The sequence below is a fragment of the Podarcis filfolensis genome, assembly GCF_964270895.1.
Source record: "Podarcis filfolensis genome assembly, chromosome: Z".
NCBI classification, from domain to species: domain Eukaryota; kingdom Metazoa; phylum Chordata; class Lepidosauria; order Squamata; family Lacertidae; genus Podarcis; species Podarcis filfolensis.
Genome location: NC_139617.1, coordinates 19,413,369 through 19,434,451, shown reverse-complemented (window position 1 = coordinate 19,434,451; position 21,083 = coordinate 19,413,369). Strand labels below are relative to the sequence as shown.

The following is a 21,083-nucleotide window of genomic DNA, read 5'->3' as shown; positions in this document are numbered from 1 at the left end:
TGCAGAGCAGAACAGAGTGTACACAGCCCTCCCCAACCCTGGAGCCATCCAAATGTCCTAGAATCCAACTCCCATTGGTCCCAGCAAACATGGTCCATTCCATGGTCAGGAATGGTGAGAGGTGTAGTCCAAAACACCTGGAAGGTCCCAGGTTGTGAAAGCTTGTGGCCGAACCACCTCATCATAGTTTACCTGCCCCTCCATTGCTATAAGAGGACTCCCCATCCTGATTACACTTTGACGATCCTTGATCATACATCCACAAGTTAGGCAGAAGGTCCCAGGTTCAAACCCTGGCATTTCCAGGTGAGTTTGGGAGCCCTTTCTGTCTGAAACCCTCTTCCAGTCAGTGTAGAGAATATTGAGCTAGATGGACAAATGGTCTGAGTATAAGACAGTTTCCTATATTCCTAAATCCTCTAGGCATTGCTAGATAACTTCTGTGTTCCATGAGGTATTTAACACACTGCTGGTACTAAATAAACTTCTTGTAATACATGATGACATGTTTATCTTCTTGGCAAGGTTTTCTTTTGCCATCAGTCCATAGCTGGGTTTTTAAATTTTGTATACGTGTAATCAGAAGTGAAGAATCTCTAGTCTTGCTGATGTTATTGGACTTCCAACTCACATCAACCTGAACCATCATGGCAAGTCAGTGATTTGAGGCAGGAAAATTCCAGTGCTTCCCTCCCCCCCTGCCGAAAATTGTGTTTCATAAGTTTATTAGTAACAATGGATAATATTAGGCAAACTTGGCAGCTCCAGAGCTGTAATTAATGTTTTTCAGGTGATTATCCCTAGCAAATTTGCGAGTCAGCACATCACACACAGTTCTTTGGGTTGCTAAAGCTTATTAGTGTGTCAACTGCTTTCAGTACTTTAGTAGTTTTTAAACAATGTAAAGGAAACCCTTGCTATTGTCATTTCATTTTCACAAACGTTCCAGTAAAACATTCTGCAAAATGTAATATTTAAACCGCATTAAGTAAGCTTTCAGTTTACCCTTCAGATATTTGAGGTCAAATGCTTTTGGTGCATCCCGACAAAAGACTGGCGCAGAGTAGTTTTTGAAATCTTTCCTTACTAAATACAATTAAAATAAACATGGTGAATTTGACTGCTTGTTGATGGCATCGGAGAATTTTCTGATACGAACCAAAAAAATATGTAAATCACTCAAATCAGTCCATGCAAATTAGCCTGATTTACATAGGTGGTTCCCCTGGCAGTTTTCCAATTGATTTTTTTTTGGGGGGGGGGGCAAAGCCACATCACTAGTTGTGTGCTGTCAGCCATCCAAACATCTGAACCCTTCATGATGGAACAGCAATTCAGCAGTAACTGGATGGTGTCACCTATGCTTGCAAACGTAATAAGAGTTTGGCTCTTCAGTTCTCTAGTAAAAGCACCCATAGGTTTTACTTGTTTATTCATTTTGATACCTATGCCTAACTTAACAACTTAAAAAACAGTTTGAAGACTCTAATAAACACAGAAAGGCAGCCAGTAAATGCTGAAAAACGAGAGAGAGAGAGAGAGCGCGCCACCAAAATAATTTAACCATAGCAGTGAAAACCACTTTGGAAAATGAGCGACCACTTATGGCTCAAAAGCTGCACTAAAAAGGAAAGTTGTGGCCTCCAGGATCTGTGAAATGTTGAGGATCAGTTTAAAGATTACATTAAAGATTACGTACTGAAGGGACAGGATACCCAAATCCTGTCTGAAATCACCCCAGGCTTCAATAATCACACCAGGCCTCAAAACTGTCCAGAATTCCTTTTGTCTTCTAAAAATCCAAAACAGCTTTTCTCTGCTCTATCACAAGATGCTGTGGCAAAAGGCAAAATGTTACTTTTAAAGGCTAATGAATAGGCTCTGTTCATAGCAGGCCTGAGACTGAATCTTATCTCATTCTAGTTGCAACTTCTTGGACATGCTTGGACATGCTGAACCACTCTCATTCCCCTGTCCTGGGAAGAGTCCCAAGATAGCTTTCTGTTCATGCTTAGAGGAACTCATGGGGCAGGACTCTGGAGAAAGGGGGAGGGAACTAGAAAGGGGTATATATGCTTGTGCACATGATTGTGAACTCGTGCATGCTTTTTGTGACTTATCACACTTGCTCCTTCTACCAGTTCATGGATGGTAGAAATAAAAGCCTTTTCTCCGAAACTATTCCTTGAGTGTTTGTTGACTCCCACTTCCCTTTCCCAGGCGCAATATTTTTCCCATACGAGGGCAAAGCCTCATAAGGCTACATTTCTTGGTGTGTTGGGCTGGGAAAAACAGATTCCCCGAGGATAAGGGATGTGGGTTCAAGGCGTCCCTGTGGTGAACAGCTCGGTTCGTGTCAGCAGTTCCAGTGCACATCCTGCCAAGTTTGTGGGAGAAATTGCCACCCGTTCCTGAGTGGACACACTGCAAGGACCGAAGAAAAAGCAACGGCCGTGCAGAAAGAAGGTACCTCGAGGAAAAAGGTAAGCTCCACATGGTTAGGTGGGAGCAAAGAGAGTTTGATCAGCTCCGCCAGCAGGGTAGAAGAAGTGCCACTGGTTTTGGTGTCGCCCAGAAAAAGCAGTAAAGGGTGCTGCTGGGCCCCGGTCGAAGTCTAAGCGCTGCCGGTTGTGGTTGGTTGTTGGTTTTGTGCCCAGAAGAAGCAGTAAAGGGTGCTGCTGGGCCCCGGTCGAAGTTGTGAAGCGCTGCCGGTTGTGGTTTTGGTTTTTGGTAAAAAAGGGGATTGGGGGAGGTGCATGGGTTTTTCTGAATGTGCGTGTGGGGACACTCCAGTGAATGTTTTGAGTGTATGAGATGTTGAAAGCAATGTCTGGTCTGTGACTGAGTGAGAGAAATGACGTTAGGAGGACGGGGTGTCCCAGTGTTCCAGGGTCCCAGGGTCATGGAGAAAAAGCAGTAAAACAACTCCCACGACCCCCCTGCGATGTTTCCTGAACAAACTGGAAAGATGCCACAAGGGGAGAAGATTGGGGATTTTAAAAACCTGAAGAAAAATAGACTCCAAACACTTATGTGAAGTTCCTGACCGTCCCCCATGGCTTAGGAAAAATAGAACTGTGATTAGCCCAAGCCAAAAACTGTGCCCAGTATGGCAGCAAGTACAAGTTAGAAAAAACAGCAGTCTTGCCAGACCCAGAAGAGGAAGGAGGAACAATTAGCCCCCCTCCACCCTATGCAGCAACTGCACCAGGGCTAAATGAGGTTCCCCCTACCCAACCCCCAAAAGCAAAGAGACTGAGGAAGGAAAGTGAGGAAGAAGGTGATATGGAGAATGAAGAATTCAGAAGGTGAAGTGGACAAGCAGTCCAAAAGAGTGTTTCAGTATGTAGAACCTTTTAAAAAGCAGAGCTGGCTAGAAGCAGCACAATGCAAGTATGTGAATTGACAGAAAGAAACAGAGCAGAAGGCTTTGAGAGCCGCATGGGACAGAACTGTTAAAAAAAAGACATTTAAGCCCAAGGGATCAAAGAGCCCTAGGATTACAATACTAACCATTGAGGAAATCCACAAGATAAATGCCCTCAGGGCAGCGGACAATACTGACGTTGCAATTGAGGCAGCTAAAAGTTGCAATTGAGGCAGCTAAAACTCCACTTTGATGGCCCCGCCCCACCAAGTGTACGACCCCCTGGAGTCATCCGACGCCCAGGACCACAGACCTCCAAGCACCCTAAATCAGAATCCTTCTTTCGAAGAGGACCCGGCCAAAATAATTAGGGGTTTGTCTTCAAACAGCCAGAGAGGAGGATGGCACTTAGAGCCGGCAAGCAGCCAGCAGCCAAAAATGTAATCCCGGAGGGTGTCCACGGGAGGGGCAGAAGACGCCTAGGGAAGAAACCAGTGCGCCATCTGCAGGCAAGAGGGTCACTGGAAAATGGAATGCCCACAGGCCCCTCGCCCGACACACCCCACCCCCACAGGCTGGGAACAATAAGATTTCTCAAAAATGATTTCTTCTCATCTCTGTTCTTGCTCAAAGACTGTTGCAGCAAAGCAAGTGAACTAACTGTTTCTAACATTCATTCATGCAATAACGGGACATCAGCTTCCCCCCCCCCCCTTGAAGCAGCTTCAGAACGTTAGCTCTTGGCTGCTATCCCAAGAGGAAAATGCTGCATTCTCCCCAGCCAGCTTCCCTGAACCCCACACTGTCTGGATTTACAGTCAAGCGACATAAACCCAGAAGGTCAAGGGTTACCCACCCCTTTGCCCCAAGCACTAACCTGGAAAAGTGACTTTCTTAAAAAAGCAAGTGAACGCTTTCTGTGAACTTTGTCAAAAGTATTTTTCTTTTTAAGGTGCAATTTTACTCTGAAAAAGGAGCCGCAGCATAACATAGGAACTGATACTTTGAGGAATTTGAAACTGCCAGAAGCAAGGAGCGCATTGTTCTTTCTACAGACACTGGCAAATGAACTGAAATTTGCAACATGGCTTAAAGCTCTGAAAAAAATAGAGCAGAGAAAAAGACTTTTAAAAATCTCAGCTGGCAAAAAACTTAACCCAAGAAAAAAAAAGGACTGTCAAAATAGGGTTGCCATGTTAACCTCCTGCACTGTTCCATGTGTGAAGTCTTCCTGCCACATACCCTAGAACTATACCTATGTGCAAAATGTTATCTATCAATGCGCAGTCGCTGCCATGTCTGTTTTTCTCTTCTCTTGACAGGTAAACAGGCCAGAGACTGTCCTGTTATCTACAGCTGTTAAGGACGCCAGCATCTGTGACACCTGATCTACACCGGCCCCTTCGACTCACCCCAGACATCGCTCCAGCACTGTTGGAAGGGACCCAAGACGCCCAACGCCCACCAGACGCCCAGACGCCCGTGAGATGACCACCCTGCCTTCCTGCATCACCCCTGGCATTTTGCACGGCTCAAGAATCCAGCATGGATTGAAAGAGGACATTTTCTCATTTTCTTTCCTTTCCTTTTGCATAGCTGAACTTTATAGAAGGTTTCAGGGGCCCTGGATAGCTTTACAACACCCCTGCAGAGGAGGGTATTTGTTTGGGTTGTTCAATCAGGGAAATTATGCCCCAGCCCGCTTCCACCTGGCAGAGCTCCACCCAGAGCCTTAACTGCAGCCCCCCTTGAACCACAGCACCAACTTGATAATAACCCTGTGCACGAATGGCACGGATAAGGCTAGGTTCACCGAATTACTGGCTGGCTTTGTGTCAATGAATCAAAGAGCGCCAGTGATGATCTGAAATGTACGTTCCCAGCCCAAACCGTTACACCTGAGTCCACGCCAGGAACTCTTTCTGGCTTGGTGTGGCCTTCAGAAGGGGAAGGTAGTGTCTCTGCTCACAGACGTGTGTCAGGCAGGCTTATGGAAGGCAAGCTTCTCATATCCACCCACAGGGATGGTATGGAGTGTGCTTCCCAGCCTACCTACTTCCCACCATGTGGATTCCTGAGCAGGTAGCCACTGCACCCCATCAAAGGAGACGCTCGGCTGACCTATCAACAGTTGCAGGAAGCAGCTCCCAAACTTGGGGCAAGCATCAGTGGCCTCAAGAAAGGATAGTGGTCCATTTGGGACAGGCCTGGCGGCTGTCCAAAAACAAACAGGGGGAATGAAGGGACAGGATACCCAAATCCTGTCTGAAATCACCCCAGGCTTCAGTAATCACACCAGGCCTCAAAACTGTCCAGAATTCCTTTTGTCTTCTAAAAATCCAAAACAGCTTTTCTCTGCTCTCCTCTGCTCTATCACAAGATGCTGTGGCAAAAGGCAAAATGTTACTTTTAAAGGCTAATGAATAGGCTCTGTTCATAGCAGGCCTGAGACTGAATCTTATCTCATTCTAGTTGCAACTTCTTGGACATGCTTGGACATGCTGAACCACTCTCATTCCCCTTTCCTGGGAAGAGTCCCAAGATAGCTTTCTGTTCATGCTCAGAGGAACTCATGGGGCAGGACTCTGGAGAAAGGGGGAGGGAACTAGAAAGGGGTATATATGCTTGTGCACATGACTGTGAACACGTGCATGCTTTTTGTGACTTATCACACTTGCTCCTTCTACCAGTTCATGGATGGTAGAAATAAAAGCCTTTTCTCCGAAACTATTCCTTGAGTGTTTGTTGACTCCCACTTCCCTTTCCCAGGCGCAATATTTTTCCCACCCGAGGGCAAAGCCTCATAAGGCTACAGTACCAGCCACACAAGAAGTCAATTCTGTTGCTGTGCCTGCTTTTGCTTCTGAACCTACCCAGCACTAGACGCCCTCAAAGGAGGGCCAGTCTTGCTCTATGGATAAAGGTTCCCCTTCCACCTACCTTAACATCTGATACAGGATGAACCAAAAGTAAGTGTACAGGTACTGCTTTGGAATCCACTTTCTTTGTTCTCATCATTCACAATATCAGTAAAGAAAAAAAATCATTCATTTTTCTTAAAAGTATACCTACTTTTGGGCTACCCTGTAGTATCTCAGAGGAAGGTATGAAGTGTGAGCTGAGTGGAACCCTGACCTAGAAAGCGTCTTTGGAGTTGGAGGTGGGTGCATGCATCTAGTACCGTATATACTGCAGTGTTGTTGTAGTTTTGCAGCAGCCCAGTTGTTATACAATATGATCGCATCTTATGCACATTTAACTTGTGCAATTTTAACCATGTACAGTTGAAATTTCACATTTTAAATGCAAGAAAATCTGAGAGCTTCAAATCTCTTTTTGTGCAGGATTTGTTTTGTTTTTTTTCGTTTTGCCTTGCTGGAGAAGCAAGGCCCTCTCTATGTGCCACGTCTAGGATGCTCTTGCAAGTGTGTGCAGGAACTTGGATTTCAGTGACAGACCTGGGGGTCTCAAATTTCAGCAGATCCTATGTGAGATGCCAAAATTTGACAAATACTCCCCCTTCCATTCTGCATCATAGTTGCAGCACCCTTGATGGTCTGCAGCCAGTGCAACTGAACTGGCCATACTACCCTAAATTTGCCTCTGCAGATAGCCTTGCGAGGACATCTTGGTAGAGAGATGGGGAAACCAGTGGGAAAGAGCTTTTAAGCTTTCTGTCTTGGTTGGGGATATAAATCTTTTGGTACACAAGCTCCAGAAGCCTCAAGTTGCTTGTGCGAGGTTAGTTGATTCCAAGTGTTTAAGTATATGCATTTTTATTTATACATGGAACTCTTGGAACCTATCATGCTGTATCTCCATTTTTCGTAGTCACAGCATCCTCTGTGCAAACAGAGCAAAAAGCCTCTCTGGAGACCTGAAGTCACCATGGCCTTCCTTTTATTTTATTTCATTTTTTCCCCTTGGAAAGCACTTAGCCCTTTGCTTTGCTTTGCTTTGCTTTGTTTTTTCAATTTTTTTTTTAAAAGCACCAATAAGCTGCCTTGACCTCTGACCAACTTCAGGGAGGGGATATACTGGTAGCTGAAGGACTGTTTCCCCCTTCTTAGATCATCACAGGGAAGCTGTTCTGTTGCTCAGCAGCTTCCCACGGGCTGCAGCTGCACTGCCTTCCTGCCTTTTCCTCAAATTCTGCTCTTGCCCCAATAATACATGCCCTAGGCATGGCTGGTCCTTTCTGCTGTTTTTGGATTTTCTGACAATTCTTGATCACTCTCCTTTATTCCATCTCACCTTTCACCTCTTGGGTCAGACCCAGCACAGTCTGGCCCCCTTGAAGCAAGAGTCTGTTGTCCCCAGAAAGGAGATGACCACTTCCTTCCCTTAAACGCTCCAGATCATCACTGAGTTTGTACTTGGTTGGAATGAGCTGCGGATTTCATCCTGCTTATGTTCAGCTGAAGCTCGGAGGTAAACTTTGCTTGACGACAAAGTAATTGCTCAGCCTTTCCCTAAAAAACAAGGAAGTGTTCAGGGATGTTGAGGATAACAGAAATTTACCCCTGAACTGTTTCTGTTACCTACTGGTCATTGTAAGAGCCATGTTGTTCCCCTTGATTTCTAATTCTAAATTTAATTTGGCAATTTTATCTGCTCAGTTGTGTATATGTTTGTACATTGTATGTAAATTGCCATGATTGGTGGCTGATGCAAATTTCCATCGTTGATCTGTGTGTGTCTGCCAGCCTTTGGCTCCTTAAACATGCCGAATTATTGTAAAGGTTAAAGGTGCATGCAAAATCTCTGGATGTGAGCCACGAGCACCTGGGATCAGTGCCAGCTGGTAATCACTGGACCTGGTGGGGGTAGCCAAGGGGTCGCCAGATGTGTGGTCATTTAGTTCTGCTTTTCTCCCCATTTTCCTCCCTTACAAAGATACTGTGGGCACTTAAGCAGTGCAGGAGCAAAAATAATGGTTGGGCTCTGCCCAATCTTCCCCTGGTAACCAGCCTCTCATGCATGGAATTGAATATACAGAATCGCCTGGACTGATTAGATCAAGGGCTGTGAGCCCTTTAGCTGTGAAATATATTCAGTCTGTCTCTGGCAACCTTTGATACTGGAACGGGAAAGGTGACAGAGACTGTGTGTGGGGAAGGAGATAACAGCTTTTAACTCCAGGCTCTTGGCAACGCAGGAGAGTCTTGTTGGCAGGTTTGTTGGAACAAGCATAGGTTTGTAACAACTTTCTGTTCAGTTTCTGCACACACAATCATGCGCGTTAGGCTCTTGGAATTATAGTCATTCAAATATCTCATTGATGCTTAGAGAAACTTCATGTTGAAATGAGCAATTCCACTCTTCAGGTTTGTTTTTCTCTCTCTTGAGCTGCTTTCTAGGAATCAAAAGTGGGGATCTAAGAGCTAATTCTGCAGTTTATGGTACTGAGTGCTCTGTCGATTGTTCCTCTCTTGATTTAACACAAGGATCATATTTTTCTCCGTGTTTTATGTTTGCATTTTATCAATGTGTGAATTAGTTTCTTCTCCCTTTGGAAAGAGTTTTGGGAGCAAATGCATTAGGAGAACATAGCAGAAGTGGTTTTTCTTGCTGTCTTTAATTAAAGGGACTTTTTTATCAGACAAGCTTAAGTTGGCATTGGAAAAAAATGCAAGCTTTTGCATTTCACAGCACTCCTGGTTAAACAAAACAAGAAAAGGCGCAGAACCTCGGCAATAGAAAGCAGGTGGTTGAAAAATACGTCTTTGCTGCCAACAGGCAATTCACCTGAAACTCGAAAGTTTGCAACTTCTTGTAGCAGCAAAAATCAGTCTGATAAAAGTATATCATGTCCCCTGCTTTATGCTTTGAGAGCAGCATCATAGCCACAGTCTAGCAGGTAACCACTCATCGATAATGTGAGAGTCTCAAAGGGTCAGCTTTGAGCAAAGGTAAGAATCATTCTTGCTAACTTATCTGTTGATGATAAATGTGAACTCTGATGTGTATGTTATGCTGTTCATGTGAATTGCTTCACGGTATCTTCTTTGTCAACTCTCTTTAAAAAGCTGTAATAGGAAACTGACTCGTATACAGTTGAACCTTTGGTCTATCTAGCTTGGTTTTGTCTGCACTAACTGGCCGCTGTTCTCCAGGGTTTCAGGCAGGAAACCTATCTGGGGATATCAGGGCTTGAACGTGAAATGCAAATGATGCCTCTACCACTGAGTTGCCTGTTACACTACAAACATAGGGAGCTTCCTTATACTATACAGTGGTACCTCGGGTTAAGTACTTAATTCGTTCCGGAGGCCCGTACTTAACCTGAAACTGTTCGTAACCTGAAGCACCACTTTGGCTAATGGGGCCTCCTGCTGCCGCCGCGCCGCCAGAACACGATTTCTGTTCTTATCCTGAAGCAAAGTTCTTAACCTGAAGCACTATTTCTGGGTTAGCGGAGTCTGTAACCTGAAGTGTATGTAACCTGAAGCGTATGTAACCCGAGGTACCACTGTACTGAGTTCATCTACTATACATTGGTTCATCTAGCTTCCTGGCAGTGTGGATCTCAGGGTTTCAGGCAGGGAATTATTCTCAGCCATACCTAGAGATGCTGGGAATTGAACCCAGTTGGTTGTTTTGGTCTGTTTAACCTGGTTCTATTGTTCTAGTGGTGCTGTACCAACAATGCATATTGTAAACTGCCCCGTGATCCTCAGATGAAGGGCGGTATAGAAATTTAATAAATAACAACAAAATTATAATACGGATAAGATTAAAATGCTGGGAATTGCAGCTGGCCAGTAAATGTACCTAGGATTGAAGTTCTTAGTAGATGAAAGGAGGGTTGGCCCACCCATGAGGCAAGATGAGGTGACCGCCTCAAGCGGCAAAATCCACAGGGGCAGCAGATCCAACCTGCAATGAATGCATTGCTCACTGTTGCTGCAGCTGCATTCCCCCCTTGTTCCCAGTGTAGATCTTTGTGGTTCATCTCAAGTGCCAAAATGTCTTGAACCAGCCTTGGATGAAATGAATGTTTAGACCCTGCCAAACCTTACATCTCATGCTAGCATGGTCACAAAATAATTGCTGTGAGAATGGTTGAATTAATGCTCTGGGTCCTGCTTTTGGAGTTTTTCTACAGTTATGAGCAACTTTCTGCAGCCCTCCTTCCCTCCTCCTCTTGTATTTTCTTTCCATCACTGCCATACCAGTTCTGTTTTTTGCCTTGAGCTGAGATATAAAGTCAGCTGCATAACTTTGTGAAATACCGCCATAAAGATTAGAATACCTACTTGACCTCTCTGTTGTGTGACCTAAACCACTAGTCAAGTAAGGATGCTGCTGGCATTGAGAAAACCCTGCTTGGTTGTCACTAGGATTTGGGAAGAGTGGGAGTGTTCTTGCAGGTAGGGACACCACATATGAGAACATGGGAAGCTGCTTTACCCCAAGCCAGACTATTGATCCATCTAACTCAGTGTTGACTGCACTGACTGGCAGTAGCTCTCAAGGGTTTCAGGCAGGAATCTTTCCCTGCCTTACTTGGAGATGATGGAGATTGACACCTTCTGTATGAAAAGCATGTGTTTAACCACTGGGCTATAATCTGTTCCTCTCTTCCTGAGACCCTGTACAGCTCTGCCAGTCAGAATAGGCAATACTGAACTATATGAGCAAGTACTCTGACTTGATAATCTGACAACCCTGTATGTTTCTAAATCCACTTCAGCAGGGGCTTATTTGTAGCCAGTCTCTACTCAATCATGTCTCCCAGCAGATCAAGTTAGCAGGACGTGTGCTTCTGTGCCACACCATGGTTCCTAGCATATAATTGCCAGGTGCAGAGGACTGATTGATGGCAGCAGGCCGTTTACGTGACTATCGCCAGCAAAAGACCCAAGAGCTACTGGCCTAATTCTCTTTCCTGCTGTCATCACACAACCTAGCAGCTGACACACTGCAAGTCCCATTACCACCCAGAACAGCAGTCTCCCAACTGTGGTCTGATTTAGCAAGTGCCTGAGATGTGGGTGTGATCAATAACCCACAACCGGGAATGGATCCTGGAGAGAGACGCTCTGTTAGATATCACAAAAATACAGAACCCAGGGTCCTCCCACTGGTTTCCCCGACTGAAATCAGTCAAAACCTGCGCCAATTATTTGGCGAATATCACCAACCCCACCCTTCGGAGAGCTTTCACCATGGCCCGTTTTCAAACCATTCCTACGGCCTATTTGTCAGGCAGATATGCAAAAATCCCAGTAGAGCAGCGTATATGTCCTTGTCATATGAGAACCAAAGAGGATCTCACACATTACATGTTGTATTGTCCCATCTATTCGGCCTTCAGGGATGCGATGTTACAAACTATTCCCAAATCAATAGCCAACCCTGAGGACCAAGTAAAGTTTTTACTGGTGGATGCTGATCCACGGATTTCTTACGTGGTAGCGGTCTTTGTGGTGAAGGCTATGAAAACTAGGGTATGGTTCCTGGAGGAAATGGTGAGGTTCCTCCCATTGCTCTCCTAACCTGTTGCTGTATCTTCTTTCCGGAATGACGAGGTTTTTTGGGTAGTTTCCTTGCTGGGACAGCATGGCATGAATTTTAGCTTATTTTTATAATTTTATTGTTTATCTTTTAATAATGTTTTATGGTATTTTGTGTAAAGGCATGGACCTCACAAATCTAATAAACTTTGACTTTGAATAACCCACAACATGGCCTTGGCCTTATCTCTTCATTGCAAATAACTCTTGATTGTTCTAAAGGTTCCCCTCCAGGTGAATGCGGATAAACCTCATACAGGGTTGGTTGGGAGGGAGGTAATGTATTTTCAGCTGCATGGAATTCTGTTGCACAACAGCCCTGCTTACCTGTTCGTATGCAAAGGACAAAACCCAGCAGTGACCCCCCCAGATCAGCATCTTGGCTGAGGATGCTGCAGGTTTCCGCCCCCCCCCCCCAAGAGACCAGCTGCATATCAGGTGGTGCAGCTGTAATCCAGGGTTTCACCCAAAGTGTCTTTCTCTTCTTATATCGTCGCACACACAGCTCCTTGCATGCAGAGCGTCAGGCATGGATTGCAGTGTGGTTTCAAAACTCTTTCTAACAATGGCGCATGTGAGTGAGGGTCTCTCCCTGTTTGGTCTCCCTTTCCCAGGATGTGGGGTCGCCAGCTGATTCACCTGCTCTCTAGCTCCCAGCGGCTACTGAAGAAAAGTCCCAGGTGCCGGGTGCCATGGCTGCTCAACTTCAGGAAAACCCTTCCAAGTCTGACCCGTTGGCATCACACAGCCCCAGAGTCGCTGAAGTGTGCCTGGCAGTTAAACGATTATCACTTGGGTAAGTAGCCTGGGGGTGAGGGGCTTTGAAGGGCTGGGAAGGATAAATGTCAGAGCATGTGAGTGGCTTCCTGGGCAAAAGCGCTTCCATTCAAGATGCCAGCCAGCCGTGCTGCTTTCTTAGGACAATCAGTTTTTCCCTCCATGCAGTTAGTCAATCAGCATTCTATGCCTGTAGAGCAAACTCAGCCTTTATTGAGCTGTGTGAGCCCTCTTTTTCTTTAGGGTCTCCCTCCCCCCAGAGTTTTTTGTACTTTTGTAAACCTCGGAATTCCGCCAAGCTTGCTTGAAGCTGACTTCTTGCGAGTCAGTTGGTGCCGTCTTGGCTGTGTTGCCATGCGCGCTTGCAGAATGTGTTCGTTATTAGAAGGTTGCATCCATATTGTACATTTGAAGCACATTCATGCCACTTTAATAGTCATGGCTGTGGGAGCTCCAGGTCCTAGGATTCTTTGGGGTTGCTTTAAATGTGTGGGATGCATGTGACCTAAATTAGCTGCTATTAAAAGTTTCTGGCAAAGAGTGGGATTTCATTTGGATGAAAATCCTCCTTATTGTTTCTTGCATTTAGCCAAGTGGTGTGTGTGTGTTTCCTAGAGCTGAAATATGGGGATGTCCTCATGCGCTTTGACTACGTCTGGCTACGTGATCACTGCCGCTCGGCTTCCTGCTACAATACCAAGACCAACCAGCGCAGCTTGGACACAGCCAGTGTGGATCTGTGCATCAGGCCAAAGAGCGTCCGTGTGGATGAAACAACACTCTTTCTTACCTGTGAGTCCATGGAGCCTTGTTTTCTGGGGTTTAGACGAGGGGGGAGCAGGGGAGGATGCAGAGAAGGATTTCTCAAGAGCACAACTTGAGTAAAGAAGAAACCAAGAGGCTTTTTCCGTTTATTTGTGGTAAAAGAAGAGGAAACTTGAAATTCTTTGAACATCTGAAGAAAAGGAACCTGTAAAAGATGGGTTCACACCCGTCTTCATTACTTCGCTAGCGATCCTGATACCAAGAATTTGCTTCTTAAGGATTCCTACAAAGTAATTTTTTTTAATAAAAAAAAATCCAACACAGAAGGAGTCCATAGGGATTCTTAAGGATTTAAAAGTAAGTCATAATAAAATAAGTTCAAATATGGTTCTGTTACGGCCACAAGACTAATAACAAGTAAATAAGACATAGCATAAAACGTAAATGGTTGTTTTCCTTGTTGCTCTTGTTGCCCTTTTGCTGAGGCAGGTCTACAAAATCAGCAAAGAAGCAAAAACAGAAAGGATATTCCTGGCAGGAATCAGGAATTAACGAAGAAGTTTTGTCAAATCATATGCAACTATGATTTTGGATTACAGTAATTAATATTTTTGAGAGACTTAATCACATTTTCCATTTTTCTGAGTTATTCTTCTTCAAAACTCAGTAATATTGTCCTGTAAATACCTTTTGTACTTTAACCATGGGAAGTAGCTAAACTAAATAAGCAACATCATTTCAGCAAACAGCTGATTCCATACTCAAAACCATTAAAATTCTCTAAGACATTTAAACAAATACTTAAGAGCATCCAGGCAGGCAGTGTTAACTATGTGCACACTTTAAAATTATTATACCTTCTTCTTCTTTGAATCCATTTAGATGTTATCTTAAATATTGATCAATTATTGAGCTTAATTTTTGGTATTGCCTTCTCATAGGAATCCATTTAGATGTTGCCTTATATAGTCATCAAGTTTCCATTCTTGTTATACACCTATCCAATTGCAACTTCACACATTCTCACATCCTCATACTGTTTCATGTGTTCTTGGATTAAAAAGCAAGCTTAATTGTCAAAAATAGGTTTAATCAAAATTTGCTATTAAATAATACAAATAGATATAAATAGATCCTAAAAATAGACCCTTTCCTGTGGACTTGAATTTTATACCCCTATATTTATTCAGTTGCTTTTATTGCTTTTTACTGTGCTGTATACTATATGTACTGGACACTTCTGAACTCCTCTTAATTTGGACTTCAGGCTTACTTCACTGAGCTGTCTTTCTGAACTGACTGAGCAATATTCTTATTCTGTCTCCTAACAATTCTTAGTACAAAATAACAGCCAAAACCATTTAAAGACTCCTTCTAGTCAATGAGTAACCATCATTCATGGGAGACTGCTGGGGTCAAAGGTTGCTGAGAACTCAGCAATTTTTCCCAAGACATAGGCTTTCGAGCTTCAGCAAATGTCACATACCATATCGCTGCAGACAAATGACCAAGAAGGATTTTTATTTAATAGCAAAATAAATAAACAAAAACAAGTAAACCAATCACACCCTTTCACAGCAAAAGCTTCTAGACTTACAAACTCAGAAGCAGTGTAAGAAAACAAATCTCCATTGATGAAGCACTACACACAGTCCAAATCATAGCAGCACAGAATTTGAGCCCCACCTTTATACTTCCTTGTCTCTCCTCCTGTGACTATTAATTTTCATTCCTAAAATGGCAAAGGGTCTTAAAATATCCAACATTATTTCCTGCTTTTGATGATTCTGCCCATGCATGAAACCTATAGCTCCTTGGGCATTCTGTTGTGCCAGGTATGATTTGCGCCTGTTTTTTAGAAAGATTAATCACCTCCTTGTTTTTAACAACATAATGTGCTATTAGCTGCTTGGTTACAGGAAACTGATATTTGGAAACTTCAACAGAGCATCAATACATCCTCTAGTCTACTTCTATTTAATATTTAGCTAGTACCTAATAACTAAAAACTAATTTCTTACTTAGGTAAGGCATAATACAGAGGTTTAATTCTTAGAGAACAGCCCTAGAAGAGACCCTGTGATTGTTATATGCGTTTTCCTGCTGATAAGAGTCCTGTTGTGTTAAGCCAAAAGCCCAACTCGTCCAGCATTCTGTTCTCATAGGGCCCAACCAAATGCCTATGGGAAGCATGCAAGCTTCTCCCTTGATTAAGTGTTGTTTTCAGAAGAAGCCCTTCTGTAAACTGAGGGCATGAGAAACAACTGCCCTCTGGCTGGCTCTGGTTTTAGATGAAAGTGAAGTTGTTACTGCTTATTTACTTGGACTTGAATATTTTCATTAAAAATATACAGAACAACAAGTTCAGCAAGTTTGGTCATTTCAGCCATATGCTAAACCTTATCAAACCAAACCACTCTTTCAGTATTTCATTCAGTTTTGTTTTATTTTTAAAACTCATGTTCTACCTTATTCTGCAAAGAAGCTCAAGGCAGCTAAAAGTAGTAAAGGCAAAACAAACATTAAGCCCCATAAAATCCCAACGTGCACTCAAAATAACCTCAGTATGCAACCAAATTCCAGTTGCATAAATCTAGGCGTAAAAGCAACCCAGCAAAATATTGCAGAGTTAATGCAGGACTGGCTCAGCTTCACATAGAAAAAGGTGAGCCTTTAGGTTTGATCAGGACTGGGGAGCCTGTGGCTTTTTCTGTTGTTTAGAGTCCAGCTTCCATCATCCCTGATCATTGGTTGTGCTGTCAGAGGCTGATGGAAGTTGGAGTCCAACAACATCTGGAATCCCAACAACAGCTTTCCCTAGCCCTGGGTTGCATTGACGCTACATAGAAGATCAAAGGGTTGCACAAAAGGCTGCTGGAAGAAACAGACTGTGGACTCTCTCTGTGTTTCTCTCTCTTTTTCTCTGATCATAAAAGACTTATCAGTTACCCAGATCTGCCTTTCGCATTTCGAAAAATGTTTGCACTAATCCTGTCTGTCTCCCAGGGCCAGATGGCCACGTGACGAGGTATGGGTTGGAATGGCTGCTGAAGAACAGCTACGAAGGGCAGAAGCAGCAGGTCATGCAGCCACGCATTCTCTGGAATGCTCAGATCTACCAGGAAGCCCAAGTGCCCTCAGTGGACTGCCAGAGCTTCCTGGAGACCAACGAGGGCCTGAAAGAGTTCCTGCAGAACTTCTTGCTCTACGGGATCGCATTTGTGGAAAACGTCCCCCCAACCAAAGAAGACACCGAGATCTTAGCAGAGAGGATCAGCTTGATCAGGTAACTGTGTGGGTGTTTTGGTAAGTGGAAATATGTCAGGGGCTTGCCTGCGTTGGGTCACAACACTGCTGTGCTTCTCCTCTGACTGAGCTGAGAAAGGAGTGTAGCATTCCAGAGTCTGCAGCCTTTCCATTCAGCATCTCCTTCTGATGCTCATAGGGCTGGAAAGAGACTCGGAAGCATTGACCTCTGACCCTGCAGATGTTGTTGGATTCCAGCTCTCATCAGACCCAGCCAGTGGCTATGGATTATTTTAGTCCGGAGACATATGAAGTGCTGCATCTTCTCCACCCCTGTGTTAAAAGAATTTAGGCAGGACGAGAGTTGCAAAGCACTTTATATATGCAACGAAGGGTACTTTTTAAAAAGCACATTTTATTTATTATCTTGCACCTTCTAAATGCAAAATCTGTGTTCTACCACTGAGATATGGTTTAATCCAGCCTTCAGCTGCCTGGTGCCATCTAGGTGTTTTAGACTGCAATGCCCATCAGCTCCTGTGCTAGATGAGGCTGATGGGAGTTGCAGTCCAAAAAATCTGGAGTGCTCCAGGTTTGTTTAGTCCTTGTCTACCTGCATCAGTTGCACCTGGGCCCTGGTGGTTGTGGCATTTCTTCTCATGCCCTAGATAATGTGCTCCATGCTGATGTCTATTGAGGATTATTGTGTTGCTGCACAGAACTGGGGTTTATTTTTCTTCCTGCTCACAATAAAGAAGGTGGGGGGAAGAGTACCATCTTTTCCTTTAGCATTTGTTCAAGAGCTGCCAGAGCTGAGCATAGAACAAGGAGCAAGTTCTTTTGGCAGGCTGGGAACATTTTAGTGTTCACGCCAATCACTGCTTCCTGTTTTCCCTGGAAAGGTTAGGAGAAACAGCCTCAGCCCCTGGAGACCCAAAGACCAAAGCAGTGCTTGGGACGTCAGAGGAAAGTACAAGGAATGTTTCTCTTCTCCGCCCCTTCCAATCTAAACTGCAGTTGTCAGGCTGACCCTGGATTGCCCTGGGGGATTAGGAAAGAAGGGATTTATACCAGCTGCCTGCCTGCTGGCTCCCTTTCTCTCCAGCCTGGAAGTGGCCTGAGCAGCCTCTTTGGCCTGGGAGCTTCTAGTCTTTCTTGCTGCTGTGTCTGATGATTGTTCCTTTCAACCCCTCCCATGCGTGGCTTGTTCTTAAGGCTGGATTCCCTTTTCATCTTCTCAAATCCACCCAGATTCGTTCTTGCTTTAGTAAATATTGTTACTCCTGAAAGATTGGCATGTGCAGACAAGATTCAGACTTGCTATCCTTAACCCCAGAAGGGAATTCAGGACTGGGTTCAGAGAGAAATAGCTGAAGTAGGAGTAGCTGATTGCGGGTGTTTAGATAAGCAGAGGGAGACCCTCTTGGCAGTTCCATCACACTCAGAGGTTCAGTGGCCCAGGAAAGGGCATTCTCTTTGACAGCCTTTTAAGTTGTAGAAATTCCTCCTCACAGAGATGTGTCTGGAACCTTCATCATATTGTTTCTGCCTTATGCTGAGGACACTCCTCTTTTCCCTGGACTTTGATACCCGAGATGTGTATTTTGAGGAACTCACCTGTTCTTGTAATTTATTTATTTATTATATTTATATATTGCCCCTTTGTCGAAAGATCTAACTTCATGCACGCTTCCAAGTCTGTGGAAATTGCGTCTGAGCAAGCATAGATAGAATTGGTCTGCACAGGTGTTGCTTCACCTGCTCATTTGCATGAATTGTCATCAAGCCCACCTGCTGTGGCCTTAGTGGTTGGTGCCAACACAGAGGCCTTTATGCGTGTGCTTCTCTCTCTCTCTCTCTCTCTCTCTCTCTCTCTCCTTTTCCAGGGAGACTATCTACGGCAGGATGTGGCACTTCACCTCTGACTTCTCCCGGGGAGACACAGCATACACCAAGCTGGCTTTGGACCGTCACACAGATACCACTTATTTCCAGGAACCCTGTGGGTATGTTCCAATGGCCTAAGAGGCAGGGACTGACACGAGTCACAAATGCACTGTTCCTTTTTGTCATGATCAGGTTTAACCACATTATTATGTTTAATACTTCTATCCTGGTTACGTCTTTAGAACAGCCTACATTGGGCTTCCGTCCAAGCGTTGTCTAGGTGATTAAGTAAGTAATGCAGATGTATTTTAAGTTATCCTGAGGCCTGAATTGTTTAACAAATTTACATGGCCCATCTAGTCCAGCATCCTTTTTCTCACAGTAGCCAACCAGATGCATGTGGTATGCCAGGGAGCAGAGCATGAGCACAAGGGCAAATCTCCCCTCCTGTGGTTTCCAACAGCTGGTATTGCTGCCTCTGACTGTGGAGCTAGAAGCCATCGATAGCTTTATGAATTTGCCTAATCTTCTTTTAAAGCCCTCCATCACTGCCTCCTGGGAGAGAGAGTTCTATAGTTTGACTCTGAGCTGCGTGAAACACTTTTAAAAATCTGTGCTAAATCTTCCAGTAACTACCCCCATTCCCACTCCACCTTACAGGGTTCAGGGAACCCACCCTGCCAGAGTAGTCAGGTTCATTTTACCTCAACAAATGCTGTAGACTTTGTGGGGCATTCACATTTTGAGTCTGCTATGACTTCAGTCATTGTCAGTAGGGCAGGCTCCCCTGAGCTTATCAACAGTGGCTGCACCTGCAATTAGGAGCCAGCCTATTAAGAATCCCAGGAAGCTGTTTTTACATCAGTTAGAGCCATAGCTCAGTGGTAGAGAATCTGCTTTGCATAAGGAAGGTCCCTGGTTCAACCCCTGACGTCTCTAGGTAAGGCTGGGGGAGAACCCTGTCTGAAACCCTAGAAGACCTGCTGCCAGTCAGAGTTGACAGTTCTGAGTTAGATGAACCAATGATCTGCCTTGGTATAAGGCAGCTTCCTATCAGATCACACTACTTTCCCATCTAGGTCAATAGTGTCAGCTCTGTGGCAGTGGTTCTCTAAAGGTCCTTCACATCACCTGCTTCCTGATTATTTTTGAAAGGAGTACAGTGAAGAATGGAGGAACACAGGTGGCGCTGTGGGTTAAACCACAGAGCCTAGGAATTGCCGATCAGAAGGTTGGCGGTTCGAATCCCCGCAACAGGGTGAGCTCCCGTTGCTCGGTCCCTGCTCCTGCCAACCTAGCAGTTTGAAAGCACCTCAAAGTGCAAGTAGATACATAGGCGGGGAAGGTAAACGGTGTTTCCGTGCGCTGCTCTGGTTCACCAGAAGTGGCTTAGTCATGCTGGCCACATGACCTGGAAGCTGTATGCTGGCTCCTTCGGCCAATAAAGCGAGATGAGCGCCGCAACCCCAGAGTCGGCCACGACTGGACCTAATGGTCAGGGGTCCCTTTACCTTTACAGTGGTGCCTCGCAAGACGAAATTAATCCGTTCCGCGAGTCTCTTCGTCTTGCGGTTTTTTCGTCTTGCAAAGCACGGCTATTAACGGCTTAGCGGCTATTAACGGCTTAGCGGCTTTAAGAAAAAGGAAACAAACTCGCAAGACGTTTCGTCTTGCGAAGCAAGCCCATAGGGAAATTCGTCTTGCGGAACGACTCAAAAAACGGAAAACTCTTTCGTCTTGCGCGTTATTCGTCTTGCGAGGCATTCATCTTGTGAGGTACCACTGTACCTTTACAGTGAAGAATGCAACAGCACAGGGCATTAAGGGACTCCCCAGCTGTGATAATCTCTTCCAGCTTCTCAGAGTGCTTCAGAAAACCAACAGGAAACTAAGCAGTCCTGCCTTTATTACCAGTGACAGCAGTTTGATGTTTTTATTACCCAGTTACGTGAATTTCAAAACCTAGCCATCACCCTAATATAGTCACATTGCAGAAAGCTCTAGTACAGAGGAATTTAAGTCCCTTTAACCTGTGGCAATTCCAAACAGCCTGCACCTGCTTGAATAGCGCTCTGAACAGGTCCTGAAAACATTGACCTTGGACAAGATTTTGGGAGAACGTATCCAGCACAGAGACTGCAAAGTTTAAAATCTCTCTAAGGGGAAAAGAAAAGAAGTTGAAAAAGCCTGAGGTTGCACCATTATATTCACCGCTATATGTAATATGTTATGATCAAAAGACAAGAAGCAGGTTTCTAGACCTCAAGATAGTAAAGGGAAACAAAAATGCTTTGTAGATTCTCAGAAGCCAGCTGAACTTCAGAGACCTAGCAATATTAGTTTTGCCCCTTCTAATAACTAACAGAAGCAATAGAGAGGGAGAGGGTTTAAACACATTTCTCTACATAAATAGACAAGTGGACAGAAACTGTAGGTAGCTGGCATAGTCTGTGTTTTATATACAGAAGGCTTAGGTCCAGGTCCATTGCAGGCCTATATTGTTTAGGCCAATTCCAAACTAG

The 21,083-nt window shown here is 44.5% G+C and overlaps 1 protein-coding gene across 2 annotated transcripts in view; it reads left to right on the top strand.

Annotated features, from left to right (window-relative positions):
- Window positions 1-21,083, top strand: part of TMLHE (trimethyllysine hydroxylase, epsilon) — a 34,163-nt gene that overhangs the window by 3,504 nt on the left and 9,576 nt on the right. The window contains exons 1-5 of one of the 2 annotated variants that reach the window (XM_083596058.1): window positions 7,542-7,798; window positions 12,501-12,682; window positions 13,279-13,455; window positions 16,435-16,714; window positions 18,561-18,680. In XM_083596058.1, the coding sequence (XP_083452184.1) occupies window positions 12,502-12,682; window positions 13,279-13,455; window positions 16,435-16,714; window positions 18,561-18,680 (758 nt within the window). In that variant the 5' untranslated portion in view covers window positions 7,542-7,798; window position 12,501. Of the gene's footprint in view, window positions 1-7,541; window positions 7,799-12,500; window positions 12,683-13,278; window positions 13,456-16,434; window positions 16,715-18,560; window positions 18,681-21,083 lie in introns of those variants that run through there. The other variant, XM_083596057.1, reaches the window with a different exon arrangement.